The sequence below is a fragment of the Typopeltis vanoorti genome, chromosome 12 (genome assembly GCF_054136105.1).
Source record: "Typopeltis vanoorti isolate ZY-2024b chromosome 12, IOZ_Tvanoo_1.0, whole genome shotgun sequence".
Taxonomy (NCBI): domain Eukaryota; kingdom Metazoa; phylum Arthropoda; class Arachnida; order Uropygi; family Thelyphonidae; genus Typopeltis; species Typopeltis vanoorti.
The window spans coordinates 129,954,828-129,972,061 of NC_143560.1; the positions used below are offsets into that span (position 1 = coordinate 129,954,828).

General features: G+C 37.5%; 1 protein-coding gene across 3 annotated transcripts in view; it reads right to left on the reverse strand.

Moving 5' to 3' along the window:
- LOC150101224 (tRNA pseudouridine(38/39) synthase) overlaps positions 1-4,571 on the reverse strand; it is a 328,838-nt gene extending 324,267 nt beyond the window's left edge. For all 3 annotated transcript variants that reach the window (XM_090401407.1, XM_090401406.1, XM_090401405.1), the window contains exon 1: positions 4,455-4,571. In XM_090401407.1, the coding sequence (XP_090257533.1) occupies positions 4,455-4,565 (111 nt within the window). In that variant the 5' untranslated portion in view covers positions 4,566-4,571. The remainder of the gene's footprint in view (positions 1-4,454) is intronic.
- Between the last annotated feature and the right edge of the window lie 12,663 nt (positions 4,572-17,234).

Consider the following 17,234-nt stretch of genomic DNA (forward strand, 5'->3'; position numbering starts at 1 on the left):
TGGTAAAAAAGAGAATTCAAGAATGGGTTGATAAAAATATGATACTGTATAAGGATCAGCATGTCTTGTGAAGGATCAGTAATGCCTTAGTAATTTACTAACATTTTATAATAGAGTAACAGCTCAGTTGTATAAAGGAAATGGTTACATGATGATATTTCTGAATTTCATAAATAAATGCATTTGACAGAATACCACATGGAACCCTGTTACTCAAATTACAACAAATGGGAATGGATATGACACTGATTAAGTGGATTAGAGGATGGCTGCTGGACAGATATCAAAAAGTAGTATATGGAGAGGCAGATTCGAGGCAAAAAGAGATGAACAGTGGTGTTCCAAAGGATTCAGTGCTTGGATCATTACTGTTTCATTTGTACATAAATGATATAGGAAATAACCTGAAAGGTAATATTCAGTTGTTCGCTGATGTGAAATTAGGTAGAGTAATAGTTAATGAAGGCAATGTGGAGAACTTGCAGGACAACTGAAATAGGCTGTCAGGATGGTCCAAAGTTAATGGGTGTCAGTTTAACGCGAAAAAAGAAATGTAAAGTTATGCACCTTGGGATAAACAGATTACAAGCCATTTATCACATTGATGGCATACTCCAGGAAACAGATGAAGCTAGAGATTTAGATAGTAGAGTTAAAGTTTAGAAGACATATTGCCAAGGTAGCACATAAGATTATGTGGCTAGTGAAGATCACATTAACAAGTAGATTAACAAGTAGAGATAAGGAAGTTGTAAATCATCTTTATAAGGCCTTGATACCCATATCTGGATTACTGTGCTCACGTCTGGTCCCGCTGGATTTCTTGGGGATGTGGAAGCAGTGGAGAGGATTCAGAGGTGAGTGAACGAGATAGTGAGAGGCCTGTAGAATGTACCTTATGAGGATAGATTGAAGATCTGTGGATTGCAGAAGTTGGCTGATAGGAGAAAAAGAGGCAATATGATGGAAACATTTAAGTTGCTTAAAGGATTTTATAGGATAGATGAAGGAGAAATGTTTCAGCATTTCGCTAGAGGGACAAGAACAAGGGGTCATCCCTAAAAGTTGAGTAAAGGTGTAGTCAGTAGGGGTGTGAGTACTACACTTGGGACTTCGCTATCTGGTCCCATGGCTGCCAGACACTAGACACATTCCTTAGCCACCTACACAAACAACACAAACGCATACAGTTCACAATTGAAATTGAAAAACACAACACACTTCTGTTTCTAGATACACTTGTCACACATCTTCCCTTGGGCAATCTTTCCTTCACTGTTTACCGAAAACCGACACATACGAGACAATATATACACATAAACTCCTACCACCACCCAACACGAAAACTAGGTATCATCAACACACTAAAAAACAGAGCTCAGACAATTTGTTCCAGTGAACAGGCACTGAAAGACAAATTTAAAATTATCAGTAATAACCTACAACAAAACGGATACAGCCAAAATACTATAAACAAATTTCTCTACAAAACCACAATAAAAAACAAAGACAAACCGGACTACAGTAAAACTATAACCATTCCCTACATTAAAGGAATATCAGACAAAATAAACAGAGTACTACAAAAGTACAACCTCAAAGCCACCTTTAAACCGCCTACAAAATTAAAAAACTTACTCAACTCATCCAAAGACCCACTCCCTCCACTAGCTAACCCTGGAGTATACCGGATTTATTGTACTTGCAACATACCATATATAGGAGAAACAGGACGCACTATTCCTATTAGACAAAAAGAACATTAACGACACATTAAATATAATAATTATGGTGAAGCCGGCCTTTCTGATCATGCCCTGAATACCTTACACAGAATTGACTGGAAAACCACCAGCTGTCTGCATCACACTAGAACATGGTATGAACGAAAATTCAAGGAAGCCTGTGAGATTATCAGCAACCACCCCAATCTGAACAACAATGATGGTTTAAAAATTCCTAACATATGGAAGATATATATTCGACCTTCCTCACCAAGAACTATAAACAGGACTGTAGAAAAATCCAGTATTGTAAATCAAAAATAAGAATTGTAATACTAAAAATAGGACACCAATTGTTTCTGAAAGAAACCCATCTAAAAGAACGTTTATTCCTGTCATTGTAAAAAATAGAATTTAGCTTGATGTAAAAAATTTATTTATTTTTTTTTTATTGTTATTATTTTTTTTTATTTTTTTCACCAGAGGTCACGCCAGTAGAATAACATGTGATCAAATCATTGTTTCTCTAGCTTACAGTTAATGGTGTAACTCAGCTTGTTCTGTATACTTATGTACGCTCCAGATGATCTTGATGTGAAGATCGAAACGTCAGGAAAATAAAAAAAGTTTTTTTAACACGGTTGTAAATTCCATAAAATTTTTAAAATGAATGCTGATCACCGTGTAACCCTAAAAGAAAGGATTGCATCTACTGCACCTGTAACTTATCTTATATTGGTGAAACTGGACATACAATCCCTGTATATAAAAAAGAACACAAAAGACACATTAAATATAACAATTTTGGTGAAGCAGGTCTCTCAGATCACACTCTCAACACCCTACACCAAATTGATTGGAAAAGTACCTGCTCTTACATCATACAAAAACCTGGTATGAAAGAAAATTTAAAGAAGCCTGTGAAATTCTGATTAACCACCCTAATCTCAACAATAATGCAGGCATAAGAATTCCAAGAATTTGGATGGCACATATTCAGCCCACTTAGTATCTAGCATACTTTAGGACTTTAAGCAATTTCAGCTTTTAATGGAAACTATCCCATACCATTTGGATGAAATTTATATATTTTTTTTAATATATATAAACATGTTGCTCTCAAGCCAAATTTAATTTTGTAACCTAATAAATAATAACAGGGCTCTAGCTTTGATGTAGTAAAGGGTTTTTTTTTTTTTTTTTTTTTCCACCTGAGGTCAGGCCAATAATTGTTGTAGCAGTTGGTCAGTAACTTTAGCAAGCTATGTAGACTGTAGTGTAGCTTGTTTCTGTATATATTGTGTATGCTCCAGATGATGACCTTGATATGAAGGTCGAAATGTCGAGTGTGTATTTCGGTATATATTAAAGTTTTCTACTCCAACATGGTAGTTGTCTCCATAAATTTCCAAAATGTATTCTGATCACCATGTAAGCATAAAAGAAAATGAACCCTTATTAATTTCTCCATAATCTTAACCACAGAAAAATGGAAAATGGTCTATTTTACTGTCACCATTCTACCACCACTCTTGCATAATGGCACTATTCACTCCTTAGGGAGTCTTCAAGTTGGAAAATTGTCATTAAACACTCAGGTCCAAGGCACTGTCGGTTCCTTAGCACATTCCCTTAAAATACATGGCAAAATAGCATTTCCAGTATAGTATTTCCAGTATATTCAAAGTATGTAGTGTTCTAATGCACTCTTCACTCATTTCTAATCCTTCAACCTTCCCTGTACCTCAGGATAGAGCTTTCTCCACTAGGATGAAATACACTAATAAAGTGATCACTAAACAGTGCTATAACATCTGAACACTTTCTCCAGTAAGCTCCTTCATATACAATCATATTGCTTTCTACTTTCACCATAATGAACTTGGACCACATTCTTCTTGTTTCTTCTTATTCTAGCCACTTCCCAGGATTAAAGTTTATATCCCTCAACAACTGCTCTAGATGTATATTTTTACTTTTTCCATAACTTCTTGATTCATCTGTAAATGATGTTTAATATCCCTATCTACCTTTTCTACTTGAGGCTTACAATTATGCACATCTGATAACAAATAATACTGCTTCAAGCGCGTTTTTAAGTTGATTATATTTCCATATAAATATTCTTTTCTCCATGAAACTTCCATAGATGAAACCAAAAATGATATAAACCATACATTTCTAAATAGAGCACGGATTAAGCGGACTTATAGGATATACCTAAAGTATTGTAAGCTTTGGACAGAGTTAAGCACTCACCCTATTCTGAAACCCCTTTGTAGTAAAGCGGAAATTTTTTAAAAAAAAAAATTTACAAACCGGATTCATTTAATCCATATTTCATCCATGTCAGCAAAGGTTGGTCGAATGGTCCACGTTGCGAGCTATTAGTAGCCTCTGCTACTAATAGCTCGCAAAAAGTTAAGCAAGTTTGAGCGCGGTTAGTAGTTGGAAGGGTCTATCGTTCGATGCTGTTGGCACACTCTCCCTCGATGAGTCTTTGGACTCCCTGGAGGTGTCACATAATAATAATAATATTTCTCATAATCTGTGTTCGTGTCAACATAATTAGGAAAGATGCCTGGCATACTGCCTAATAAACGGTTCTCACATATTGTTTCTGTAAATGCTGATCTAACATAATTTAAAATCCGCGGCAGCCCATACACACATTCATTCTCACCTATACATGTAGAAATACCAATAAACACTCATATAACAAAATACAACCTCTTTAGTGCATTCTTCTAAACATTTATCTGCAGTTTTCGTGCAGCCTGCATAAAAATCAGAGAATTTCATTTTAACTTCCACTTCTTTCCCGAAACCTAAGTCATCCATCCTTCTTACACGATACTATACTAGATCGCTCAGCCTACGAATTTTCGAAAAGCGCGAACTATCATTTTCCCCATATTAAAACATGAATCATTCCCTAATATGAGGATACAATTATTTGAAATTATTATTATTATTAAGTAATTACTTACAATTATTTAAATATGTGTTTCAGAATTAACGAAATGTGAAATATATTTTGAGTACCAAAGAATGAAAATCTTTCATAAGAATATTTACTGATTTCTGCAAATATGAACAAAAATACTGCTACAAGCAATTGGCATGGGCTTACTGGTAGAAAATAGCATTGTACTTACACTTGCATATTAATCTACATATAAATGTAGATTAATATGCGAACTTTTAGGATATATATTTAGTAGAGCATTAGTACGTTTAATTAAGTAAAAGAACCACCTCCATTATTTTTTTCACACAGATATATTAGGATTTAACCTCTCGTACACTCGACTTTCCCATCACGCAACTAGATTATAATAATAATAATAATAATAATAATAATAAGCTAGGGAACACTATACATACAAGTTTAAAAACAAATCAACTAACGCCTTTTATCCCAGTATAGGGAATAAGAGAGTCCGTTTTAGCCCTATCTAACTTCTGAAGACCAGGGGGTGGGGGTTCAGAAATGTGAACACAAGAGTTCGCACCTGTCTGGGACAGACAGAAAGTTTTCAAGTGACAGTTGGCTTACATCAAGTGTCAGCATTAAGTCCGTTTCCGTTTAATATTGTGATGGGCGTGGTAACGAAGGAGGTGACCGAAGACGCGCCATGGACAATGTTGTATGCAGATAACATCTTGCTGTGTGTAGATTCAAGAGAAGAAGTGGCAGCTAAACTATAAGGATAGAGGAAAGTACTGGAGGAGAGGGGGTGTGAGACTGAGCAGAATTAAGACAGAGTATATGTGTTGCAAAGTGGACGGTGGCCAGCACACAGATCTGGAGCTTAAAGGAAATGTCATCAGGAATGTGAGAGACTTTAGATACTTAAGTTCAACAGTGAAAGAAGATGGAGGGGCTGAGGAGAAAGTAGGATGTAGGATACAAGCGGGTTGGAGGAGCTGGAGAGAAAGATATGGCTGGAGTGCTATGCGATAAGAGGGTGCCGATCAATCTGAAAAAAAGCAAAATCCATAGCACAGTAGTGAGACCAGCTATGACATGCTATGGAAACTGTGGCCCTAAGGGAAAATAACATCAACAGGATGGAGGTAGCAGAGATGAGAATGCTTAGATGGATGTGCAGTGTGACCAGAAAAGATCGTCTGAGCAACGAATAGCAAAAGTTACGAATTAATGAGCGAAGACACAGGAGGCAAGGTTGAGATGGTTCGGTCAGGTGATGAGGCGGGATGACGAATATACGGGAACAAAGATCATGCAGATGGATGTGCAAGGGTGGAGGAAGCGTGGGCTGCCAAAGAACATATGGAGGGAGCTCGTGGAAGAGGAGTTGAGGATAAAGAACTTGTATGTCGTTACAGCCCAAGACAGGAGGTTGTGGAGGGGATTCACCATAAACAACAAACTTACTTAAGTGGGAAAAGGTGCAGAAGAAGAAGATAACATGGACATAAGAAGTCAAATATTTCAGTATGCAGATGACACCGTACTAACAGTAATCTACACAAACTTTAATACGGCTCTCTCCAACAAGACTAGTTCAAGCACCATCGAACCCCTAGTATTTTCCAGTACATGCTGTATCAGATAGTTATCCCTCAGTAATGAATAAAATCCAGTTCCTTCCACACGGGTGTCCTCTCCTCCTTCCAATCAATGTTACTATAGTTGAAATTCCCCATAATAGTTACCGCATTCCACTTATTTCATCAATTAGCCTATGCATACCATCTCCATCACCTCGTTCATAGTAGCACCCAACTGTACATTTTGTTCCTTTAGTCTGAATCTCACACCAAATAGCCTCAAATGAGCTCCTTTCATTATCTTGCGATACAACTTCTATTCTCCTTGGTTGCAGTTCATCAGCTATCATCAATAACACCCCCCCCCCCATTTTATTCTCAATCATGCAATCTCGAAGAAGAAGGTATTATGGAAGAAACACCAAATGAGTTTTTTTAACAGCCAGCTGCATGAGAAGTACAAAGAGCAGGAGAGGTAGTTGTCTAGCTTAATAAGGGTAGCAAAAATGCAGTATGAGTAGCAGTTACCTAAAGCGGCCAAAAAAATCCTAAGGAGTTTTTTCAATATGTGACCAGTAGAAGAAAGAATGATTATGGTAGGATGGGATTGATTGGTGAAGGAATGATAACCTCTGCGGAGGATATAGGTGGGATATTTAGTGAGCAATTTATGAAGGTATTTCACTCATGTGAATGTGACATCGTGCAAAACTTGAAAGCAGTGAGAAAGTAGGAAGAGGAGGAACGTTAGTAAGAGAACAGGAGTTATGTGAGGAATTTAACAGACTTGATGTAATTAAGGTTGTGGAACTTGAGGCTATTCACCATGTGTTTTGAGAGAATATCAGAGGGTTAACAACAGCTTTTGTATATCTTTTCAACATGAGTTTCTCATTGGGCCAAATTCCAAAAGAGGGAAAAGAGGGAATAATTTTTCCAATTTATAAGGAAGGTGACAAGAGTAAAAGCTATGAATTATAGACCAGTCTGTGTGTCTGGAGTTCTGGTTAAGGAATTAGAGAGGTTATTTAGGACTAACATTCTAAATTGGGTTGACAAAAGAAAAATACTCTTTGACGGCCAGCATGAATTTACTAAAGGAAGATCGTGTTTTAGCAATCTGGTTTCTTTTTATAATGAAGTGACAAATACGTTGTATAAGGGTATTGAATAAACAATGATATATTTAGATTTTGCAATTGCGTTTGATAAATTGCCACATGACAAGCTGGTAATTAAATTGGAATGGATGGCACTGAACAGTAGATTGGTTGGCTGGATCGGAGATTGTCTGTCCGATAATTATGAACGAGTTATCTATGGAGTAGCGATACCCAGAAGAGGACAGTTACTAGTGTGTACCTCAAGAGTCTGTTTTTGGTTCATTGCTCTTTAATTTGTATGTAAATGATATTTGGAGAGGTCTGATTTGCAGACAATGCAATGTTGGGGAGAGCTATCAGGAGTAAAGCGGATGCTCTCCTTTACAAGTAAACTTGAATATACTGGCTAAGTGGGTAAATGAGTGAGGTTTTCAATTCAATGTTTCAAAGTACCATGTTATTAAAATTTGGAAGCGGAGATGCGATATAAAGTAAATAATCGGTGGAAATATCTTGAAGAGGTAGAGGAGATAAGAGATCTCAGAGTGATTATAGACAAGGACCTAAAATTTAGGGGATATGTTACTAAAATTGTGAAGACAACACAGCAGATAATGGGTAATCCTATTTCTCCTGCAATTGCCAACTTCTTTATGGAGCACTTTGAACAACGTATTTTTGACAACATTTCTCCTAAACCTTCTCATTGGTTCAGATATTTAAATGACATCTTTGCTATCTGGAATGGCTCTTCTAAAGAACTAAAACAATTTCTCTCTAAATTAATGCCCTTCATCCAAGGATCTAGTACACCCTAGAAGTAGAATTAAATAAGCAGTTAGTCGATTTAGATCTTTTAATTCTTTGCCAACCAGATGATAACCTACACATCTCAGTCTATAGGAAGACTCATACAGGGCATTATATCCATGCTGAATCGCATCACCATCCCAGTCAAAAGTCAGGAACTATTAAAACACTGGTACATCGGATCCACTCCTTTTGTTCTCCAGATTATCTACTACAGAAAGAATTGCAATATATTATTTTCTCCTTTTTATCTAATGGATATAAGAATTCCTTCAGCAAAAGAGTTTGAGTTTAGTTTTTATATATCTTCCTTTTCAAATACCGAAGATATAATGTGTATTCCTCTCTTATGTGCACTGCATTAGTGAACGCTTAGCAAAAGTTTTAAAACCACTAAATATTTTTGTTGCCTTTTGATCAATCAAAAAAATCTGCACCTTCCTTACTACTCCAAAGGACAAGCTTCCATCGCTCAGTTATCCAGGTGCCTGCCAGATTCCTCGCTGGTGTTGGTTATCTTATTTCAGGCAAACAGAAGGATCTGCTTTTATTCGGCTAGAAGAACATTAGTCTTCTATTTTCATACCTTGAGCCTGAACAGTCTGGACCTGCAGAACATGCCATCAACAATAGACATAGAATTCATTGGAACAAAACAAGAGTCCTTCACAACAGTCGGTTCCTCATGGAATGGCTTTATAAAAAAACATGTGAAACTTTACTTCACTCTCCTAATTTAAACAGATCCAGTGGTCTACATCTTTCCCCTTTGTGAGAGATAGTACCGGATAAATCAGCTAACCTTTCTTAACTTTTTAAATTATATATATATATATATATATATATATACATATATATATATATATATATATATATATATATACATATATACATACATATATATAATATATATATATAAACCAGGTTGAAAATTGCTTGGTATTTTTAACATTTATTATACCCAAGGTAAAATACTTTCTACATACATATATATATATATATACATACATACATACATACATACATACATATATATATGTATGTATGTAGAAAGTATTTTACCTTGGGTATAATAAATGTTAAGAATACCAAGCAATTTTTTAAAACCTGGTTTTTACTCCATTTCCCAAGTAAGCAAACAGACAAATAAGTCAAGTTTGCGCCTGCAAGTGATGCAAGTCTAGCTGATCCTACAGGTAGTGCAAGACCAAGGCAACTCGTGGTAAAGGTGGCATGAGCTCTGATCACTAATCTTTATATTTACCCTTAATGACAAAACACATCTCCAAGAAGGAGATGCATGATGTTTTGTATTAAAGGCAAGGGGCCACTACCCAGACCGGTTTCGACCTTTATTGAGGTCTCATCAGTGGGAGCTAGGCTAGAAATACCAAGATTTAGTAATACAGAGCTCATAAGTATTATACCAGAACAAGTTGCCATAAGGTGTTTTGACCTTATTAAATAAATATCTCTGGAGGAGATATAAATGTAGAAAGTATTTTAAACCAGGTTTTAAAAAATTACTTGGTATTCTTAACATTTATTATACCCAAGGTAAAATATTTTCTACATTTATATCTCCTCCAGAGATTTTTATTTAATAAGGTCAAAACACCTTATGGCAACTTGTTCTGGTAAAATACTTATGAGCTCTGTATTACTAAATCTTGGTATTTCTAGCCTAGCTCCCACTGATGAGACCTCAATAAAGGTCGAAACCGGTCTGGGTAGTGGCCCCTTGCCTTTAATACAAAACATCATGCATCTCCTTCTTGGAGATGTGTTTTGTCATTAAGGGTAAATATAAAGATTAGTGATCAGAGCTCATGCCACCTTTACCACGAGTTGCCTTGGTCTTGCACTACCTGTAGGATCAGCTAGACTTGCATCACTTGCAGGCGCAAACTTGACTTATTTGTCTGTTTGCTTACTTGGGAAATGGAGTAAAAACCAGGTTTTAAAAAATTACTTGGTATTCTTAACATATATATATATATATATATATATATATATATGTTATATGTATATCTATATGTTATATATATGCTATATGTTATCTATATATATTAATATATACAGGGTGTTCGGGATAAATTTGACATATTTATAATTAATTATATTTTTCCGTAAGTTACATGTATTAACACACACTTCTCTTCATTTAAAAGTTTGGACCCTTCTTCATTCATATACAAGATGTCAGAAAGGATGGATAGCTGGAACCCACCTGAATCATGGAAGAGAATAACTTGTATCATGATGATTCGTGCCCGCCATCAAAATAAGGATATTACGACTGCTGCCCAATGCTCCCTGAATACAGTAAAAACAATCAGGCATGAACTAGAGACTTGCAATGGTGACTACGAGGATGTAGCAAGAAGAAAGATCTCTTGCAGACGATCTGATTGCGTTCGTACAGCAGAATTCCTCGCAAATCTGCAGGAACAGGTGTTGAAGAACCCTGGCATTGGAATTCGGGCTTTGTTCGTGGAGTTGCTAACTGTAGTCAAGCCCTGGATAACAAGGGTAGCCAATGGTAGGCCGTATGTATGGCAGCAGGATTCGGCCCCTTGCCACACCTCTGGGAAAAGTCAAAAATGGTTGTCTGAAAATTTCTACGACTTCACCAGTCCAAATGTTTGGCCTCCAAACTCCCCAGACCTTAACCCCATGGATTATTTTGTATGGGGCGCAGTTGAAAAAGACACCAATCGCACTTCCAGTAATACAAAAGCCCAGTTAATGGATAAAATTAAAACGGTTTTTGCGGCCCTTCCCAGGGAGACTGTAGCATCAGCTTGTTCGAGGTTCCGAAGCAGAATTGAAGCTGTGATCGATGCTAATGGTGGTTATTTTGAGTAAATCTTGTTGATAGTATTGTAATTAACTCTGCCTGTAATGTTTTTTTGTCAATTCATTAAATTTAATAGATACAAAGAAGATTTTCTTTTTCCTTACGAAACTGTCAAATTTATTCCGAACACCCTGTATATATATGTTAAGAATACCAAGTAATTTTAAACCTGGTTTTACTCCATTTCCCAAGTAAGCAAACAGACTAAAAGTCAAGTTTGCACCTGCAATTGATGCAAGTCTAACTGATCCCACAGGTAGTGCAGGACCAGGACAACCCGTGGCAAAGGTGGAACAAGCTCCGATCACTAATCTTAATATTTACCCTTAATGCCAAAACACATCTCCAAGAAGGGGATGTATGATGTTTTGTATTAAAGGCAAGGGGCCACTACCCAGACCGGTTTCGACCTTTATTGAGGTATCGTCAGTGGGAGCTAGGCTAGAATTAGAAATACCAAGATTTAGTAGTACAGAGCTTGTAAGTATTTCGCCAAAACAAGTTACCATAAGGTGTTTTAACCTTATTATTAAATAAGAATCTCTGGAGGAGATATATAAATGTAGAAAGTATTTTTACCTTGGGTATAAATATGTTAAAGATACCAAGTAATTTTAAACCTGGTTTTACTCCATTTCCCAAGTAAGCAAACAGACTAAAAGTCAAGTTTGCGCCTGCAATTGATGCAAGTCTAACTGATCCCATAGGTAGTGCAGGACCAGGGCAACTCGTGGCAAAGGTGGAACTACCTGTGGGATCAGTTAGACTTGCATCAATTGCAGGCGCAAACTTGACTTTTAGTCTGTTTGCTTACTTGGGAAATGGAGTAAAACCAGTTTTAAATTACTTGGTATCTTTAACATATTTATACCCAAGGTAAAAATACTTTCTACATATATATATATATATATATATATATATATATATATATATATATATATACATATGTTATATGTATATCTATATGTTATATATATGCTATGTGTTATCTATATATTTATATATTTATATATATATATATATATTTACCTTTTTAGTTATCTTACATTAGCTGCATAGGCGGCGCCTTTTGGAATTGTCAGTTATTGTTTAATAAACTTTATTCATGTACTGAAGATGCTTGTGATACTCAGGCGCGAAAATTCCTCTAATGAATAATATTTTACGTGAGTTAATTCCTGTATTATAATTTTAATTAATATGTCTACTCATATAGAATGTTTTAATAAGGAAATACTAAAACATATTCTAATATGTGTTAGTTTGTTCAACAAGGTTTTGTGTGTTAGTATGTCAAACGCTTTAGTTAGGTCAATAAAAACTTGGATGTAGACTATTGAGGTGATCGAGAAAGAAGTCTAATGTATCTAGACCATGGGACCAACTAGAGAACACGTCATCTACATATATTTGCCAGATAGAAGGTTTTAAATGGGGGCAAGAGTCTATGGCTCGTTTTTAGCCATTTTCCAAGTACAAATTGGCAAGAGGGGGAGGGGACCCCATGGAAGCTCCCTCTATCAGTTTGTAGATTTGTTTTTCCAAGAAAATAACCAGAATTAGGGAAATATTGGTAAACAAAATTGTTTTCGAATATTTCCATAACATCCGATAGTTATTCAGACTTTCGGGAATCCTACATCCATTAGTTTTATTTGTTTTTTTTAGTATCAACAGTTGGTCTGTGTTATCAATCTCATGTATGCTGGTATTTTTCGAGATCAACAACGTCTTATAATATACAGAATATTCATTTTTATAAAGGGATGGATATTTTTCACTGTCTGTTGTTTCCGAAAACTAGAATGAAAATGTCCCTATACCGTTACAAAATATTGCAACCTCAACAGATGCTATACTGCATCTGTTGAAACATTTATGTGCTTTCTCCTAACATCCGCTTTCAAATTTTCAGTTCCAGAAAACATGTGAAACAGCTGTTTGTAATACAGCCATCGTATACAGAAAGCGGTCAACTCGTGACAAGTAACAACTTTCAGATGGATTGGTTGACACAATTACCAATCACTGCCGCTAGGTGCCCACTATGCTTCTAAAGTCATCTAGGGCTAATTGGCTTTACCAAAGGCGTTAGCGAATTTTTGTCCTCCAAAGGGCATATCGTTGTGAATGGAGAAGAAATACCTATGTAATTTACTTCCTTATAATGATAAAAGCGACAGTTGAGTTTATTAAAGCGAATGGGCACATTCATCCTGCTGAATTTCGCAAAGGTATTTAACAAATATTTTATGAGATTTAACAGATGATTTTCGTAGGTATATTCCTATCTTATATTCGTATAAGAGGAGCCCTGCCAGAGCTTCAACGTATGTCAGCTGCGTTTCTTCCAAATTAGCTGAAGTTCTCTAGTTTAAAATCGAGACTTCTTTCACTGCTCTGCCCATGCTGCATTCCTTACACAGTACAACTAAACAACATAACAGCATCAAATATCCTGGCGTTTACTGTCTTTGGTACAACAGCAATTTGCTCTAATTTTGGAAAGACTGAAAAATCTACTAAATTACATCTAGAAGAACATATGAGAGAGATACCGCATATGGCAGATCGAAAGCCAGCGCCCACTTTGTAATCACGTCATTAATTCTGCTCGTCTTAATGATGTAAATTGTACCACTCATCCAGTAATCTGGAAGAAATCAGAGAACTTCTTTAGATGCTATGACTCGTCTTCACTCCATTACGTAAATCTTTATACTAACCTCAGCTATAATCTCTCTGGTTACCACTTTTTATTCAACTGTAGCGTTCAATCGACCATGTCCGAAAATTCGTGCCCAACTTAGTCTTCTTTTTCTTCTGCAGCTTGTCCCAATTAAGTTGGGTCGGTGTTAATGAGGAGTGTCCTCCACATCCTCCTTGGGCTGTCACCACATCCAAGTTCTTCATCTTCAAGTTCTCTTCTACCAGCTCCCTCATTCACTTCTTTGACCGCCCACGCTTCCTACTTCCTTACACATCCATCTGCATGACCTTTCTTCCCACATTTAATCCTCCCTCCTCATTGCATGACCAAACCATTCTCAACCTTGCCTCCTGTATCTTGGCTCCTAAGTTCGTAACTTTTACTTTTCCCTCGCATGGTCATTTCTCAGACGGTCCCTTCTGGTGACACCGCACATCCGCCTAAGTATTGTCATCTCTGCTACCTCCATCTTGCTGATGGTATTCTTCTTCAGGGCCACAGTTTCCATAGCAGACGCATAGCTGGTTTCAATACTCTCCTATAGGTTTTGCCTTTTAAATTGATCGGCAACCTCTTATTGCTTAGCACTACAGCCATCTCTCTCTCTCTCTCTCTCTCTCTCTCTCTCTCCAGTTCCTCCCACCTGCTTGCATCCTACATCCCACTTCATATTCAGCCCCTCCATCTTCTTCCACTGTTGAAACTAAGTATCTAAAGTCCCTCACCTTCCTGATGACATTTCCTTTAAGCTCCAGATCTGTGTCCTGGCCGTCGTCCACTTTGCAACACATGTACTCTGTCTTACTTCAGCTCAGTGTCATACCTCTCTCTTCCAGTACTTTCCTCCATCTTTATAGTTTAGCTGTCACTTCTTCTCTTGAGTCTGCACAAAGCAAGACGTCATCTGCTTACAATATTGTCCAAGGCGCCTCTTCTCTCACCTCCTCCGTGACCACCTCTATCACAATAATAAACAAAAACGGACTTAATGCTGACCCTTGATGCAAGCCAACTGTCACTTGAAAACTTTCTGTCTGTTGCAGACAGGTTCGAACTCTTGTATTCATATTTCTGAACATCTCCTACTTCAACCTGACATATTTCTCAGGTACCTTTTCTCCCACAGACACCTCCAGACTTCTTGCCTTGGCACTCTATCGTATGCTTTCTCCTGATTAATAAACACTAGAAGTGGCTTCCATTGTTTCTCTTAACCTTTTGCATCATCTGCCATAACCCAAAGATAGCATCTGTTGTTAATCTACCAGGCATGAAGCCAAATGTTTCCTTTACAATCTCCACTACCTTCCTCAATCTTCCATCAAGAACCCTTTCTAGCATTTTCATTGTATTGGACATCAAGTGTACTCCTCTTTAATTGTTACAGTCTTGTGCATCCCCTTTACCCTTGTAGATGGGGACAAGAGTACTTTCTCTCCATTCCTCAGGTATATTTTCCTGTTGGCAAACTTTCATGAACAGGTCCCACAGCAGGTCATGCCTCCACTGGAATCCTATCTGGGGCCCACCGATTTTCCATTCTTCATCCTCTTCGTGGTCTCCTTCACTTCCACTCTACTGATGTTCTTCACCATCCGCTCAGAAGGCTGCACATCTTCTCTGGTAAATTTTTCTCTCTCCTTCCTTTGTTTCTAGTTGATCATACAGATCTTGATATGCAAAGGCTTCACCTCTGCCACACTCTTTTGTCTTCTTGCTTTATCTCTCTGTACACCTCTTTGTCCTCTTCCACTCTTCACTCATCCCACTTCTGCTTTGCCTTCCTCTTAGCTGTCACTGCTTCTTGTACATTATTATTCCACCAGCACCAACCCTCCTTCTTTTCTCTAATCTTTCCAGATGTCTCACGAAGAACCTTGATTGTACTGCTCAGGATTACTTTTGAATTCTGTTTCCACCAATCCTGTACACTTTCCACTCCATCCGAAATCGTCTCTAACACCCTCTCCCTAAATCGATTCCTCACACTCTCTTAAGCGAAACCACTTAATTTTCTTCATCCCATGGCTTCCAGAGGTTCTTTTCTTCGATCTCATTTTAAAGTCTGCGCACAGCCGTCGGTGTTGTTGTGCCACTTGATCTGTTGGAATTACCTTATAATTTGTTACGCCCTTAAGATGTTTTCTTCTAGTCAAAATGTAGTCAATTGGTGAGCTGTTGTTACCACTTGTAAAGGATAGAAAATGTTCTTCCCCCTTGTAGAAAAATGAGTTCACAATTTCCACATTAAACGCTACTGCAAAGTCCACAATCTTCTCTCCTTCCTGGTTCATCGTTCCCACTCCATGGCCACCATTTACCTTTTCTCAGTCTCTATTCTCTATCCCTATGTGTCTGTTCAAATCTCCTCCGACAATCACCATCTCGTTTTCTTCCAGTTCCCTCATCTAACACGTTCCAAAACTCATCTTTCTCCTCTGCTGTACAACCAACTTGAGGGCAGTATACACATAAGACGGCCACTTGCTCTTCTTCAAGAACCAATTTCATTTGTACGATCCTGTCGTTCATTCTACCCTTCCAGTATTTCGCCGTTCATTCTGCCACACACCACAATTCCGACACCATATCATCCCTCTTTATTCGCTCCAGAGTAAAACAATTTATATCCATCTCCCAGTTCCTTTTCCACCTTGTCTCCTGCACACATAAAATGTCCAACTTTCTCTTCCTCCTCATGTCTACCACCTCTCTTCCCCCTTCCAGTCATGCTTTCAACATTCAGTTTTCCCACTCGCAACATCCACTCCACCTGCTGGGATCGCTTCTTGAACCGCACTCGCCCTTAATGCGGTAGTCCTCGTCCATTTCTCGCAGCTGCTGGTGATGTGGCTGTGCATCGCTTAAGGGTACGCCCAAGCCCTTATTTCACTTTCCCTTTGACTCATTTGTTCAGAGCTAGAGCTGGCAGTGAAATTTTACGACCCGATGCCCTTCCTGACGTCAACCTTCGCCATTTATCTGGGCTTGGGACCGGCACCTCTTCAGCCTGTTCTTGCTTCTCACCCTACCAAGGCTATTAGATTATTCCAGGGATAGGGGTGAAACTTTCCTATCTTGCTAAGTCATTTCGTCTTATGCAGCCACCGAAAAAAGCAAGCAAGAACAGGAGAAAGAAACAAAGAAAGAAGGGGAGGGACCAGTCTAAAGATAATATAACAGCTGTATTACATGAAGTAAGGCCTGGTCCAGCATCACGTTCCTCGGGTTTGCCATGCTCGTACTCTTAAGTGAGCACTTGAGGAATATACGTGCCCAACAATATAATGATATCTGGAACGCCTTCAAATGTCAGTAATACGTTGGCGATTTCATTTACAGCTTTTATCTTCTAATTTTTTGCATTACACGTTTCATATAATGCAACCGATGAGGTCTTCTAAGAAGATGAAACTAGTTGTGTGCTTTAATGAAATAAAAAATAGCACTTATATATCTCTTGGTTTTCAGTAATTTATTTACTTTAGATAAATTATTATTATTATTAT